General features: G+C 35.1%; 1 protein-coding gene across 6 annotated transcripts in view; it reads left to right on the forward strand.

The window, feature by feature from the left end:
• The window catches only part of FMN1 (formin 1), a 188,004-nt gene that overhangs the window by 139,627 nt on the left and 30,797 nt on the right, over positions 1–17,580 (forward strand). For all 6 annotated transcript variants that reach the window (XM_061463381.1, XM_061463385.1, XM_061463384.1 and 3 more), the window contains one exon: positions 12,071–12,163. In XM_061463381.1, coding sequence (XP_061319365.1) covers positions 12,071–12,163 — 93 coding nt within the window. The remainder of the gene's footprint in view (positions 1–12,070; positions 12,164–17,580) is intronic.

The raw sequence follows: 17,580 nt of genomic DNA on the forward strand, positions 1-17,580 counted from the left end.
AAATCAAAATTTTAATTGAAGAGGTTATAATTTTAACACGTACAACAAAGATTTGATGAGTCTCTGTAGTTTATTGTAGCCATTAAAAAGTTGTGGCTGCTGGCAGAATACCAGTGAAAGTCTAAAGCTGAAACAGATGTGAGTAGCAGAAACCAAGTCCAGAGAAGCGTCGGGCCCAGCTATCCAGACAGGCGCGGCCCTTCAGATGTAAATAATTTGAACAATATTAACTGCGGCTGCCTGTGTTACAGGGTACATTGGGTTTATTTCACAGTTTGGTTGAGTAAGGTTGTCTTAAGCAGATTACCTTGTTGCTTAAGTGGGATGAGACAAAGGTAATAAATGAAGGAGGCTTTTTCTTGTGTGCCATTAGGGAACAAAGTAATGTTCCTGTTAATGAGGTTACTTTTTTTGCCTGAATATTTTTTTTAAAAAGATAAATATCACCTCTTGTGCCTGAAGTGGCAATTTTGATAGACACTTTTCGAAATAGTTGTAATTTAGTATTTAAAAATATTTTTTTCTAGCTTATCGAGGCATTAATTTATCTTTCTATCATGGGTATTAACATAGGAAAGATTGAGTTATCATGAGTGGCATGTCTTAATGGTGTAAACCTCTGGTTTGAAATACCTAGACACTGTGGAACCAAAAGTTCAAATCTAGATGGAGCACAAACCCTTTCATCCTTTTCAGATAAACAGATTGAGTTCCATACAATTTGCTATTTTGAAGTCTTTCAGATTAGAGTTTAAAGGGACAGACTAACTTTAGTCTAAAGGGATTAAAGTTTGGCTTAAAAATTCAATCAAATTTTTGGAAAACCTTAATCTTAGAGGTTTTTAACATATATTCCAGAACAAACTTTGTAATAATGAACATTTTTAAGTTAAAAATAAACAAAAATATGCATTCAATATAGACTTTTAAGGGGAAAGAAGTACAAAAGAATGCAATATTAAATAGTGAGATGAAAGTTTTAGAGTGAAATCTGGTTCCACTTTAAGGTCACAGGAAAAAGAAATGTTTTCTGTAAGCTCACATTTTCACTCCAGGTCTGTATAGTCAGTGTATGTCCAAGGTTTTCAAATATTACGTAGTGAAATAAGCAGATACATTTATTGATTTAACAGGTTTTAGCTTTCTAGTTAATCCAGATGAAAAAAAAAAAAAGGGTTTTGCTTTTTATTAATATTTTTAAACTGTAAAATATCCTATGCGTTGTCTAGGGCAATGTTTTCCACTTTTTCCTTTCCCTGTGACCAAACATGACTTACCTTCTAGTCTGGCCAATGCCACTTGATTGGTGTTCTTCTGGAATAAGAACAGAATGTTTGAAATGTGTAACTGTAAGAAGGTTTTTAGAAAGAAAGTCTCAGTATGATAGACTTGTATAAGTTTTATCATGAAACTTTTATTAATCTCTGTCCAAAGTTGAACATTCTTAATTATTCAAAATTAATTACACTGTAGCTTGAGTCCATCTATCATACTCATTGCTCTTCTTTGCAATACAGTTCATAAAATTTTAAAATGATGTTTAGTTAGTAAAAAGAAAGAAATATTAGGTTCCTTTGATTCTATGATTCTGTGATGTACTGTAATGTTCATTATAACTTTTTGTATTCCTGACCTTAATAATATAATAACTGAAAGAGCAAAGATACTTACTGAATGTTTAAAAATGGAAACCAACATAGGTCCACTCTGAATGCTTTGAAGAGTCATAATTTTACTTCTCATAATGAATTAAATTTCCCAAGAGATTGTAACATTTTGATCCCACTGAATATCCACATACCTTTTGCTTTTACCTTCTTTCATGGGCACCAGTAGAGATATTAGTCACCGTTTTCATACTGATACTTTTTTCAGTACTGTATATATGTTTAAAATATTTACTAACTTAACTGAGTGTGTATGAATATGTAGGTGTTTACACACACACAAACATAACCAAAAGGAAATAATTTATTCTAAAATTCATGGATCTGCAACCTGTAATAATCAGTTTGATATCAGTACTCCAGGAGACATGGTTTCAAGATGGGGGCCCCTTAACCAGTTGGCAGATCTGTATCTTGCATATGTTACCCTCAACTTTTCCATATTTAAGTAGTGTAACTTCATCAACACTTAAGCTTGTGTCAACTACATCTTGTAAAACTGTATAATCCTTACAAAAAGATTAAAAGGGAAGCAAGTAAAACTACGCTGAAAAAATGAGAAATGACAGTGTTAAATTGGCTGTTTTCACATTGTTTTTTATACGGAAGCATTCCAAGCATCTTAAAATTATAGAGAAATGCAGATTGATTGATTGGAAGGTATCTCTAGAAGTCCTGTGGTCCAAAGCCTTTGAGCAGGACTAACTTCATATTTAGATTAGGTTGTGCAGGGCATGAGAAGCTCAGTTTTGAATCTGAGGATGGAAATTCCAACACCTCCCTGCGTACCTGTTCCAATGCTGAATCACTGAATATTTTTCCTTATCCCATGTGAGAATTTCCTGTGCTGCAGCTTGTGACTATTGCTCCTTTTTCTTTAAATGTAATTTATAAGAAGGCTTCATCTTCTATATAGCTATTCATAAGATAGTTGAAACAAAAAACTAGATCCTCAGTTAGCTTTTTCGTCACCAGACTGTACATGCTTGGCTTCTTCTTCCTCTTCAAGTGCTTAATTTTATTTTCATTCTTGAATGGCATGACCACATATATTAGTTTACAGATATGAATATGTGTGTATATATATTCATATATGCATAATCATTAACATAGAAACATAGATTTCATCGAAACAGATACCAACATCATTGCTAATTAATACTGTTTCTTAGTATGGCTGACTGCTCCACTTAGCTGACTAGAGCAGACTAAACTGCTGCATCTGCATTGCTCTCATTCAGTGCCTCTTCAGGGATCTCTTTATCACATTATATTCCAGAGTGGATAAGTATTACATAAATAAGACAAGAATGGGAGGGAATTTAGAAATGAGAAATGATTGGAAATTGAAAAGGGTCAATAATTCTTGATTCTTGCAGCCACAGACACTGTAAATAGAACAATAGAATCACAAAATGGTTTGGATTGGAAATATTATCTAGTTCCAACCCCTCTGCCGTGAGCAGGGACATCTTCCACTAGACCAAGTTGCTCCAAGCCCCGTCCAACCTGGCCTTGAACACTTCTAGGGATGGCGTAGCCACAGCTTCCCTGGTCAACCTGTTACAGTGTCTCAGCACCCTCACCGTAAACGTCTAATCTAAATCTACCCTCTTTCAGTTTAAAACCGTTCCACCTTGTCCTATCACTACATGCCCCTGTAAAAAGTCTCTGTTTGGCTTTGTGATAGGCCCCTTTTAGGTACTGGATACTGTTTATGTTTCCCCTTTTCCAGTCAGTGTTAACCTCACTGCACTGCCACAACTTCTCAGGTCTGGATAGCAGTTTAACCACTCCATCTGCTAGTTCCCCTTCCTTCCATTGCAAGTCACCAGTCATAGGAGCCAATCCCACCATGTCTCTGTGGTGCCTATAAGATCATAGCCCTGCAGGTGTGCACACGTTTCTAACTCCTACTGTTTATTCTCCCTGCTACATGCATTTTCATAAAGGGATTTAAGTTGTTTCCCCAGTGAAGCTGACTTACTGGCTGACCCGGCTGGGATTCCTTTAGAGACAAGGAAAAGGCAGCAAAAATTATAAATAATCAGTTCATGCTCATTTAAGAATGAAATTCTCTGATTTTCCATATTTAAATACTGAGCATTTGTTTTTGTAAAGAATTATAAGGGAATATGTTTACCAATTGGAAAATATACAAAAGGATAAAAGTTTAATCACTATTATTTACAAGAAGGTAATTTGGAATTGTTAAATGTATGTGTTCTCATCAGAGTCCTCAAACTGAGTTAACGATTTTTGCAACGATGTCCACTAATTAACTATAAACCATGTTTGCTCTAAAGATTGATCAATGTTTTCAGCTAATGAATTGAGAAATGTACAGCTTTTGTTGGATTTCTATGTAAGCAGAGGTGGAGAAATTAAGTGTATGAGTTCTTACTTATTCAGGTGGAATTATGTATTTGGTTCATGCATAATATGGCCTTAGATAAAATGTTTTATGGACAAGAGTTTTAGTATAATTATCAATAGGCAATTATTATGATGTTGAGAGGTTTTGTCTATTGTCTGATTTGCTTTATAGACAGTAATGTTACTGGATCATGAAAATTCTAAATGTTATATAATTTTGAGTTTTAAATTCCTAAATAATTTGTTTTATTGATAGACATTTTCAATGAAAGGTGACAGTTTATTCATTACAGGAGGACAGTATTATCCTGGGTTCAGCTGTAGCAGTCATTTTTCTCCTTCTTGGTAGATGGTGGAGGGCTGTGTTTTTGATTTTATTCTGAGAACAACGCTGATAACACCAATGTTTTTAGTTGTTGCTAAGTAATGTTTACTCTGATCAAGGACTCTTCAGTCTCATGCTTTGCCAGTGAGGAGAGGCTGGGAGGAAGCAGAGACAGAACACCTGACCCAAATTAGCCAAAGGGGTATTCCATACCACAGCATGTCATACCCAGTATGTAAACGGGGGAGTTACCCAGAAGGGGGCTGGGCATCAGTAGGTGGGTCGTGAGCAATTGTATTCTCTCTCCTTATTATTTCCCTTTTCATTGTTTTTATTATTGGTGGCAGCAGTAGTGGTTTGTGTTATACCTTAGTTACTGGGCTGGTCTTATCTCAGCCCGTGGGAGTTACATTCTTTTGGTTCTCCTCCCCATCCCTCCAGGAGCAGGGGGAGGAAGAAGGAGGGGAGGTTAGTGAGCAGCCTGCATGTTTCTGAGTTACCAGCTGGGCTTAAACCAAGCAAGTATTCAAAAAAGTATTAGAAGCTCTTTTCTAGAATATTTTAAAATAATTGAAGCTTTATTCTAATTTAAATGACACATTTTAAGTCAATTTCACGGCGGCTTTTGGACATCTAAATCGCATAAATGTTCCTGGAAAAATTTTCCCAGCAGGAGCAGAGAAGTTATATGATACATTCCAGGAGCTTGTCACTTTAATTTTCTTAATAGTAATTATACTTTTAAATTTCAACATTAACCTTAAAATTTTGTAAGTGCAAGCAAATAGCAATTTGAACCTGGTGGTGGGACACAAGAAGCCAGATAGGTGCATGTGTAATTTCTTTAGACATTAGGATAAACAGAGCAGGTTCTTTTTACCTGGTGAGTGTTACTGTAGTTTTGCACTGCCCAGTGTTTACATTATGTATTTTGAGGCATTGAAGAACGGTGGTAAAAGAGCAAAAGACAGCTTTGTACAGAAGTTACTTTGTTTTCAAGGGTTGACAAAATTGCACTGTCCTCAGAGTTTTCTTATCACTATATGAGATATATTGCAGTTTGTTTTAATTCAGCAAAGATAGAACAGAGGCATTAAAAAGCATGCTTGTATATGTGCATTGGATTATATTTTACAATCAAACTAACATTTTGACAGTGTTCCATCAGTAATGTTCATGAGCGAATACATGAAGTGCCAATTTTCCTAAGTGGATCATTTCTTAAAATTCCATTGGATTTTCTAGTTTGTGATATATAGAAAATAGTATGGATGGTCATAATAAAATTCAGAAATAGAGGAGCAAAGAGTTCATTCCCTAGAAGCAGATGTCCACATGTGTGTACAAAAGCAAGAGAGAATGCTTTCTGTTCGTTAAACAATGGCGTGCTGTTAATTTTTTCTTTTATATTTTTTCTTTGTCTGAAGAATCCTTATGAGTTTCATGTTAAAAATCATTCTGCAAATGTTAAGACACTAAAATGAATGCTGGAAATGCCACAGTGATGATTTTCTGTGCACTTTTGTGTGTGCCCTTTTATAAAAATAAATAAATATATGTGTGTGTGTCTGTTAAGCTTTAGTTACATAACTAGGTAGTACACATTTGGGAGCAGGTAGTGTACATCTGTGAACAGGAGGAATATCGTCCCTCTCAATATGTGTGCTGGATAATGAATGATGTAACTTGAAGAGTGTGCAATACCAGTGTTGGGAGGAACATTTATGAGCCTCATCAGCTTTTCCTGTTTGAGGGAGTATGCAGTAGGCAGATTTCTGTTGGAATTGAGGTGGCCGTTTATGTATTTACTGCCAGTGATCAAAGATTGAAAGTACATTAATGCAGACTGTGGGATACAAATTAGTAGTAGTGAGGCTAATTAGCACTTTGAGAAGTGTTCCTGCTAATATTGTAGGTAGTTCATGAATTTACATGATTTTAAATCTAAGCAGGATGCTTTAGCAGAACCAAAGCCATAAACTTGGTAGAAGAATTAATTAGGTGAAACTTTATGATCTGTCTTGCACAGAAAATCAGACATCTAGCAGTACAGAGGTAAACAGGAGATCACTTCTCCAGCCTCTACAATTCTAGCTCATAAACTGTTTCAGCCATTGTCCACAAATTCTCTTCTACGAGATCCCTTGTTCAGTACACTAAGTGAAGGTGTTTGTGTGTTTGAAAGGTCAATTTTTTTCTAGCACTGTGAAAATTTTAGTTTATCTGATAAAAAATTTTTGTCTTCTTCTGAATTAGCCAGACAAGATTCTTCAGTTTCAAAATATTTGACAAAACAAGGAGCAAAAAAACCCCACCCGTTTTCTTCTAGGTTAGTTGAAACTAACATAGGTTTGAGAGTTGCTCTGCATGTCATCACATACTGTAAAAGTTCAAAATGTTGTTAAACTTAAACAAACAAACTGCTTCACAAATCTTAAACCCAAAAGGCCAAGACAGAATACCTATCAAACTTGTGAGAATTCCTAAGATGTCTGACTCGGCTTCCAAAAGCTTCCTAAAAGCTTCCAAAAAATTCATTCAAACAGGTGACCTTTACAGGGTGTTTTGTATGCCGCTACTACAATTATTTCACTTTCCACAGCTTAGGGCTTATCACTGAAGTATTATTCTCTCTCATTTATATGTGAGAGCTTGAGCAGCTTAACAGATATTTGTTTCTGTGTGGCACAAGGAAAATGTATTTCAAACAAAGTTTGAAATACTATTTAAAGTTTTGCTTATTACCTTCTAGCCTCTGAAATGGCTTTTTAAGAAAACTTAATTATTAATGTACATAGAGGCACATTTCTTCTAAATTAGCTGAAAGTAACTTCATAAAATAGCTATGCAAGCAATTAGTAGGTTAGAATGCTGCACCTGGTTTTATGTGTGCTAACACTTTTTTGCATTGCATTGTTGAGTTCATTTCAGACAGTAAAAGCAAAGCTTAAGAATAAAGTAGCACCACAAGTTTTCTACATTCTTCTCAGATACCTTTTTTCTCAGAAAACTCCACACCCCACTTCATGGCATTTCCGTCTCTTACAAGGTTCAAAGGCTTCTGTATTAGTCAATCCAGCCCTGACAAGAGTGTTAGTGTTCGAAATTTCATGTATTGCCGTCATTGAGATATGCATTGATTATCAGTGTGTGTCCAAAAATATGAGTAAAATACTGTCTCTGAAACTGTGTCTCAGTAGCACCGTAACCAGTTGCAGTGGTTAGAAGTTGTCAAAAGGAATCAGGATAAATCTCTTCCCTTCTTATCCACATTTATTTAAAATTCTATCTGAAACACTTACAAAGTTATAAATAAGCACAAGCCACAGATATTATGGATTATAATAAAGCCAACATTACTATGTGTGTACCTGCAGTAAATATGTATCTATATTGCATGGAATAAGAAGAGAATATAACCAAATACTGCAACAGCATCCAACAAGTAAACATGCATCTCCAATAACTTGGAAAATTGTTTGCAAGTTAGAAAATTTTTATATTTAAAACATTAAATTTGCTTTAAAAAAGCAAATCCAAACAAACTAAAACATGAGGAAGTTATATAGCATTTGCTGAATAATTTAGATTTATATATTTTATCTGAAGTGTATTAGATTCTTATTTGGGTAAATAGGGCCAAGTAGTGTATCAGGCTTCTGCACGATAAAAGAATTGTGTATCCTCTGATACAGAAATTTGGGATTATCTAGTGCTACACTGAATTTGCTTGCAGCATGGTTTCAAATCTCCTTTGAAACAGAAGAGGTAAGGGTTCTAAAAAAGAATTATCAAATAGTAACCCTCCTGTCAAAGATAGGCCTGCATTATAACAAGGAAATAAAATAGCAAGCTTGGCAGTCTGACCTGCCAGACTCTGAACAGACAAGAGGATAGTGGTGGTCTAGCAGCTTTCACAATGGCGTAACTCATGGGGCATAGTGTCAGTGACAGGTTTATAGGAATTCATGGTGTTGATACTTGATTTCACTGTCAGGATGATTCCTGTAAATGCTACTGGTGGCTTCTGGTGAGTAAATAGCTAGTAATTTACTGTTATCAACATTAACCTATTTCTGGGTTTGCGTTTACTTTTAAAATGGTGCTTAAAAAATTCCAAATCCTGTCTGATTGACAGTGAAATGCTCTTTACGTGAACGTTTGTTTATGGGCAGTGATTCTTTTGACAGATTTACAAGTGTCTGTGGAGTTTTAAAAGACTATTGCCCAATAGACATTAAGTGAGAGACATTCTATTTTGTAAATATTTTCACTTATATTGGGGATTTTTAAAGAACTTTTTGAGCCAAGTACTGCATTAAATCTGAAGACAGTGGCAAACTGATAATCAGCAGTTTCCAGCTTTTTCTTAATGTTTTGCTGATGGTTTCCATTTCTGTGGCCAAGATTTGCAGTGGGTGAAGCATGATGTACATCCAACAGTTTGTAAGAGCTTTCAAATACTATTGTATGCTTGTATTTTCTTTTTTTTTTTTTTTTTTATTTTGCAATAGCTCATTCAGAAATAAACAGTTTTCAAAGTAGTGGGTTACATTTAATTTCACTAACATGCAACACATACCAAGAAAATGAACCAAAAGTTTATTACAGTAATGGAGAATTTGCATCTGTTTGAACTCAGTAATGCTGAAACAGGTTGTATATTTTTTCAAATGATTCTTTTGGAATGAGATGGTGAGATGAGAAGTGTACTGTCAGATGTCTCAGAATTCCTTCAGATTCCTGAAAATTTCAGAAAGAAATTTATTCAGAAAGAAGCTTTTCAGAATTTATAAATAGGGTCCTTGCCTCAGAATTATTCTAATAAAAACCTTAATAAAATATTTCTTTTAAAAAAAGAGGAAAATGCTGCCATTTTAGTGAATATGAGAACAAAATATTAAAAATTAATGTAATAATCCCTCAATTATGTTATAGCATTTTTAGGAAAGAGAATCACAGCAACTGATGGAACAGGTCTTTTCAGTTTTTTTCTTTAATGTTTGGCATGATGTGGTAATTTAAAAAAAAAACAACAACAACAAACATAAAACAAAAAAAGAACTATATTTCAGGTAAATTTTTGAGGGTTTTTTTGTTAAAAAAAGAACTTATATACCAGGAAATTCAATGACTATTAGTTACCAGAAACTTATGATTATATTGTAGAACTGAGGCAGGTCATAGTGTTGTGTGTTAGCTTTCTGCCAATATTACAGTGACAGAGACAAGCTGAATTAATCTGTAGAATTACAACTGCCATTTTAATTAGAACCTTTGATTTAGCCAAGTGTGCCTTCATAGTAGCTGACTTACGATTCCTTTGAACACACTTCTACCATTTTTTGCTTTATCTATCACCAGGCAAATTTCATGATGTTCCTAAATTCTTATTTCATGTTATATCAAACTTTCAGAGTTTTAATTAGGTCCCCTGATTCACTTAGTGCATGTCATCTGTCTCATTTGCTCTTCTCTTCCATGCCTTTCGTCTTAGTCTTCCTCTTCCATTATGACAGATGTTGATAAGATTGTTAAGGATGTTAGAATTCCTAAGAATTCTAAATCAGATTTTTCTCTATATGCTGGTACTTCTTGTCCATATTTTCCTGTAGCTTTTATTATCTGATTAAGGTTAAATAAAGCAATTTTAATTTAGAAAAAAATTCACCCTAGTCTCGGTCATTTAAATATTTACATGGGACATACCTGAGTAACTTTTCTAAATCTTGTATTATTTAAGCCTGTAGGAAGCATCTAGGAAGCTTTCAATGCTTCAGACAGTGCATTAGTAACACCATATATTTGGGAAAATGCATTTCTATAGTATGTTAGAGTAAGTTTAGATACTACTGTAGCTACAAGCTTATTATAATACATATTCATAGAAATCTACTTCTTTATTGATTTATACAAATTTCGTATAGAAGATTATAATAAAATAATTATTAACTTGCAATAGTTGCAATCTTACATAATTATAATAGTGTGTGTTCTGTTGTTGCTGTGTACCACATGCCTGAACATGTGTACTAATACTTTTACATTTTTGTCACTTTATCTAAAATAATTTCTAAATATTGCCTTATATAATTTTCTACAGATTTGTTTAAACACGAAGAAAAACCACAAACCTCTACTGCTACTTTGTTCAACCTTCCAGTCAGAAACTTGCCAATATTGTTGCTGTTATTCTGCTAGTTTTTCCCCGCCCATACGATTCTAATGTGTCTGTCTTCTTCCAAAGTGTTAAAATTTACTTTATTAGCTGTACAGATCCTCTAATTCTACAAACAAAAATGTTAAGTATACATAAATATTCATTCAGTATATGATAACAGTCATAGAAAGTTCAAATTTTTAATGGTAAGAGGCATGTATCATAAGAAAATAATCTTTAAAAGTCGTATAAACTTCCCTGACCTCCGATTTGTTTTACTTAATTTAGTTTATAAAAGACACATAACTGAACAGCTAATAAAAGTCTTTTTTTCCAATATGCTATGTTTAACATTACGTTCTGACTATTGTCTGGCATAAAAACAAATATTCATTAACTTTACTCTGAACATTTTCAAAGGTCTGTCTTATGCTCCACGTTGCAAAACTAGAGATTAAAGATAAACTTAGACTGTAGCCTAGTCCATTTTACGTAAGCTTTGTAACTCGTAATCCACAACCTGCATGAACTGTGGAGGGATGCTACATTAAAATGTACACATAGATGTAAACGTGTATCTTTCAAAATTTTTGTATCACAACAACTGTGCAGATGATCTCAATTAATTGAAAAGCAGACTTTTTTTCTAAGTCCTGCTGGTCCAATAGCATTGTAGGTACACTACTAGTTATGCAATAAAATGTATGCATCTTTTTTCACCCTTCCATTAACTTTTTTCACTGCACTGTAAACGTATGTTAACATGACATTTGAATTACAAATTCTGAAGTTCTGTTTCCACAGTTCTGTATTAATTTTTGCTGCAGTGAGTTGAAATATATGATGGCGGAAGCAATTTGGTGTGGATATGTTTCATGACACCAAACTGTAACTTGGGTTTAACTCCAAAATAAATTTCCATCTAAATTTAGCTGCTTGGGAATGAAAAGTTGTAGTGAAAAAAAAAATCTTATAGTATAAATTCAGTTAGTTACTAAATGGAAGGTAATGGAAAAATACTAAACAAAATGCAGATAGATGTAAGTTAATTTTCTTACAGTCTTCTACTGTTTCATATCACGGCTTGGAATTTGAATACTTAAGTAAAGCTGAATTCCTGCATCTGTGTTAGGAAAAATGGTTGATTGTGGGATTGGCATTGATTGATTAGTCCTTCCAGTTATGAGACGTCCTCCACTCAGCGCAGAAAATCAGTCTTTAAATACCATCTAGAATTTGTGGAGGCAGGCTGTGTTCCTGGCAGCAATCAGCACACAGGTGGAGTTTTAGAACAAAGTTGTTACTAAAGGCAAATTCCACTGTTTAAACACATATATAATTTTCTGTCTGGTATGCTAGACTAGTACTGGTGGTTTTATTTTAATGTAATTGCTGGATTCCTTAGTGCTTATAGATTTCCATTTCCTCTAATGTAAGTCTAGGTGACTAATTTAGATGTAGGCTTCTACAGTGTTGACATCTACTTCGGTTAGATGAAATATGCCACTAATGTCATAGAATCATCTCAACTTCTTTTTGTAGCCTCTGAAAAGCAAATGAAGTTAGTCTGCCGAGAGTCTTCTGAAGAACATCTCCAGCCCTTCAAGGGGAAACTAGAGGAATTCTTCCAGAAAGGTAATCACATCTTAATACAAAAATAAAATTGGTATATAGTGTAGTATATAGTGTAGTAGTTTGCAAATTTATAAATAATGTAAGCTGCATTAAGTATCTGTTGCCTCTGAAAATTCCTGTGGATTGTGTTCCTGACATGCCTAGTGTATGTAAGAATAATGGTTACATGGATCTTGGACATCACTTGTCAAAGATAATTGTTCCCTTGATCTCACCGATTTCCTACTGATTGTTTTCTGCTTTGTTCTACATGAAGTAGTGGCATCTTTTATTGATAGTATGGGTTTATGAACTGACAAATTCATATCTAATGATTTTGTCTCGTGTGACACAGAAATAGGCATAGGGAAGTGATTTGCCAGGGTAGAGTCTGGAGACAACTGGGGTGAGAGCCAAGTACATTTTGATATCAGTTCAAAACAGTAAACACACCTTGCTGTTGTTGAGAAGAACAGTCCTGCTCTCTCCTCTTTCCCAGACTGTGTTCCTAGTCACCTGTTTCCGCCAACACCATCATCTCCAGAGCTGTGCAGAACACATAAGAGAATAGATTGGGTTTTTCCCCCTCCAGGTTGTAGTAGTACAGACTATTTGGGAAAACAAAGTGTTACATTTCTGATGACATTATGAGGAATTGTTAAGAATGAGGTATTACCAAAGGACTAGTATTTCTCACAGAAATTGTGAGCAGTTTAGCAATTTATTGTTTGAGAAGTCAAATGAACTATCTGAATCTACTAATCCAAGCAGACTGTTTACTTCATTCAGATTATTGTAATAATTTATGAATTAGCTTAATCCTTTTTATAAAGATTGTCCTAATGTCTTTTTAATAACTTTATTTCATGAGACTATCTTATTAAATACTTTGATAAATGAAAAGAGGATATTTTAAAAGTAGCAGACTGTTGTTGTACTGTTAAAGAAACTAATATTCTCCTTCACCCTTCTCCCAGGCCATGGAACTCAATGGATATATTTGATATATTTTTTCTTTTAGTTGCAAATGCATTTAGACAGTATTAAAGATTAAAATTTCTTGCCACAGAACTTGTAAAACAAGAAATCATAATGGAAATGTTAATGTCACTGCAGGACAGCTGTATTGCCTTTCCAATTTATCTAATTGGAAATTATCACCTACAGATTGACAATAAGACTGAGATAGTAATATATGTATTTCTACAGGACCATTGTATCTCCAGCATACTTCTTAATCTTGCTTGCCAAATTATTATAGCAGATGAGTGTAACTGTAACTTGTATGGATTGATTCATTGTACTGTATGAATTACCCTGTTAGAGCAGCTCAGAAAGAAACTGTATTCATTCCACACTACTAGCCAGTCAGAGCAGTCAGAATCATAGACTCATGTGTAAATCTGGACCATAATTCAATTTTGCCTAGGTCTTGCCAAGACCTTAACCAAATGGTGTCTTCCACGACCATATGGCAGATTCTGTTATTACACCCCAGATCTTTTGGGGACTGTTGTGGTTAGTCTGGTAGGCAGCTAAGCACCACATAACTACTCACTCACTCCCCCTTAGTTGGCTGGAAAAGAGGGTCAGAAGGGTAACAGAGGGAAAACTCATGGGTTGAGATAAAGACAATTTAATAACGAAAGCAAAAGCTGCATGTGCAAGCAAAGCAAAACAAGGAATTCATTCACTACTTCCCGTCAGTAGGCAGGTGTTCAACCATCTCCAGGAAAGCAGGACTTCATCATGCATAACCACTACTTGGGGAGACAAACACCGTAACTCTGATCTTCCCCTGCTTCTTCCTTCTTACCCCAGATTTATTGCTGAGCTTGATGTCATATGGTATGGGTTATCCCTTTGGTCAATTTGGCCAGCTGTCTCACCTGTGGACCCTCCCAGCTTCTTCTGAACCTACAGCCTACTGTAGGGGGTCAGTGTTAGAAATAGAGAAGACCCTGATGCTGTGCAAGCAGTGGTCAGCAATAACTCAGTGGTGTGTTACCAATACTGGTTTGGTCAGAAACACAGTACACAGCACCATACCTGTGCTATGAAGAGCTGCTATGCAGAAAGTTGAACTCTACACCAGCTAAAAACAGTAGAAGGAATAACAAATGTGTACCACTACAGCCCCTCCCCATTCAAAGGCAACGCAGTACCTGGTGGGTGGTAGTTTCTGTGGCATTACAATGAAAATCTTACAAAATTCTACCCTGAAGACAAGGAAAAATAACACAGAAACCCATCTTGATTTATGGTACTAGAACAGGCACTGGACAAATGTCAGGCTCCAAGATTCAGTTTAGATAAGTGTCTGCAAACTCAGCTGCTTCTCTGAAATTAGGAGTTAACTGATAATACTGAGCATCAGTTAAGCATCTGCTTTCAGTTTTGTTTGTTTAAAAAAAGTTGTGGCTGTTTTAAGCAAATGTAAGAAAAAAATGTCTGTTATCTTTCTGCCAGCTCACAGCAAGTATCCAAAGCTCAGATGCTTTTCTGAAACTTCTGGCTTGAAAATAGGGCTGGAACTCATAGATACTCAGGTTTTTCTCACACACACATTTTCCCATCATTTCTAGTTGATGCGGAGTTGGAAATAGTGTAATAAAAAAAACCCATCTTGATTTGCTTAAACTGAACTGTTTACATTTCCTAATTACAATTAATACCAATTAAATATAATACTTGCTGTGTTGTAACAAAAAACACTGAGAGAGTGTTATGGAGACTGACATTCTAAAATGCTAGAGGGGATAAACTGTACTTCTGCTGATGTCAGTGCTGTTTTGTGTAACTGGATGTAATGTAGCCTAGTGCCTTCAACAGGGAATTAGGTGCCAGAACCCTTAGGTTCTATTCCCAGTTTAGCTACTTGACATGTGATACTAGTATAGTTGGTTAATCTCTATTTCAGAGAGCACTTCACTATTCTAGTATCACATGTCAAGTAGCTAAACAAAATGTGAAATAATGATTCTTGCTATTTTTGTAATGAAAGATAATCTTTGTCAAGTATTCTGTGATTCCCACATGAAAGACACCATGTGTAAACTGTGTTAATACTTCATTAGCTGTATTTGGTACACCCATGCCTTTTGAAAAGGGCTTTGATTATCCTCAAAGTAGCAGTAGTCTTTAGTAGATTTAATGATGATGTTTTTAACAAATTTTATTAGTTTTACTATAATATGGAAACCTAAGAATTACTATAAATTAATATACATTCACTGTATTTCCAGTGGACTTACTGTATGATTTAGACTTTTTTTTCAGAACTATATTCATAATGTTTTCCATTTAAACTGCCATGGTATGCAAAACGAACTTTGAAATCGTGAAATTAATACTTGGTTTGGAATGGTCCTTAATTTATTAAATTCTTGCTCAGAATTGCTTAGAAGAAAAGTCCTCTTTTGATATGAAGCTGTCTCACACACTGGTTCCAGGTCAGAAAGTATGTAAAAACCTTAATCTGGGCTCAATTTCCTTCCATATAAACTAGAATGTGCAAATGAAAAGGTCTTCCTGCTTCATAGAATTGAGCATAGGAAAAGCACGGCTGCCTCTCTTAATTTCTCTAAGAATAAAGTATCTTGATGGCGAAGACTTTGCTACTGAAGGAATCAATTTACAGCAGATTCTGGGAAGCAAGTAGTCTGATGTCAAGACAACAGTTTTTGAAAATCATTAATGGTGGAAAGCAAAGCTATTTCGTAAAGGCACATGGTACACTGAAGTGTCCAAGGTAACAGGAAGATGGAGAGGGAGGGATTTGTCAAATAGAGTACATCTGTTGAGGTTAATCCTATAGTAAAAGAAATTGTCCTGTGTCTAGAATTCTAGCCTAGCATTTAGGAAACATTGATTAAGTTCATTCTTTGCTACAACTGCTGTATGTCCTATATAGCATAAAAGATAAACACTCTGCAGTTATGGAACTGTACAATAGAAAAACAGAGTTATAGGCCAAGCTACTCACCACAGTGTTATGTCAGGAGGTAGTGCATTTTTCAGAATAGGTTAGCAACCACATGGAAAAATGTCAGTAAATCTGATTTTTACCGCTGGCTGATTTCTTCGTAGTAATTCTAGCCAGGCTGCAGTAGCTACCTGGGAATGTATCTATTGTACTTTTAAAAGTATTTCTGATGCAGAATAGGAGCATTGATCCACATTTACTCATTTGCCTGTTGGAATGCACCATAGAGGATTATTGAGGTAGTACAGTGGGAAAGAAAATAAGAGCTAAATTCTACTAGAAAAGCTATGAAGATGGTGAGAGAGCTGGAACACCTCTTCTATGAAGAAAGGCTGAGAGAGTTGGGTTTGTTCAGCCTAGAGAGGAGACAGCTCCAAGGATACCTTAGAGCAGCCTTCCAGTATCTAAAGTGAGCCTACAATAAAGCTGGGGAGGGACTTTTAACAAGGGCATGTAGGGATAGGACATGGGGGAAATGGCATTAAACTGAAAGATGGCAAGTTTAGATTAGATATTAGGAAGAAATTCTTTACTGTGAGGGTGGTGAGATACTGGAACCTGTTGCCCCAAGAAGCTGTGCCATCCCTGACCGTGTTCAAAGCTGGATCCTGATCAACCTGGATCAAGGTTGAATGGGACTTTGAGCAACCTGCTCTAGTGGAAGATGTCCCTGCCCGTGGTAGTGGGGTTGGAACTAGATGATCTCTAAGGTCCCAAAGATCCAAAGAATTATATAACTCCGTTCTGTAATTCTGTGATTCTATGATTAAGGCTAGCCGCCTTCACTTGCATGCTAACTAGTCTCCGTTTTGTATTATTCTTGGGGAGATTACACCAAGAAATTAAGAAATATAATAATAATAAATCATCTGAATGTACTAGCTAGAAACTCTGATTGAAATTGCTGCTTTCTCTGACATGAAAATAGGGAGGATAAAAAGGGGGACTTGCAGCATTCCATGACATACCTGTCTACCTAAAGAGCATAGAGCATGCTCCTGTCTTTTTCAGGTGTTTGAAGCAATTTCACATTAATTTGTTTGATGTAGGTTACTGCAACTGCATCCAGAATTGTTATTTCCTTTATCGTCCATGTCTTCATGCATCTCTGTCAGTTCTGCTTTCATAACTATATTTCCAGAAAAATAATTTATTCTGTTTAAGTAATAAATTCTCATTGGATACTGCAATTCTGTATTTTCTTACAAACTTGTTCAGCAGTAAAAAAGATGAAATACTGATTCTTTATTAGGAATCACTGGTTTTAGATCACAGTTCTAAGTGAAACCTTGTTGAAATAATTTTGACTTCTTATAACCAAATAATTGAAGTAGTAAATCATTTAGAGCTTGATTTCAAGCTAGCATCCAGGAAGATATTTTTATTATTGTTGGTTTTCATTCCTAATATCCCTACTCGGATAATTTTATTATAACATTACTTGTTGGTATCT

The sequence above is a fragment of the Pezoporus flaviventris genome, unplaced genomic scaffold (genome assembly GCF_033815535.1).
Source record: "Pezoporus flaviventris isolate CSIRO_AGI_PZ_B2104156 unplaced genomic scaffold, CSIRO_AGI_Pfla_v1 ptg000036l, whole genome shotgun sequence".
Classification (NCBI taxonomy): Eukaryota; Metazoa; Chordata; class Aves; order Psittaciformes; family Psittacidae; genus Pezoporus; species Pezoporus flaviventris.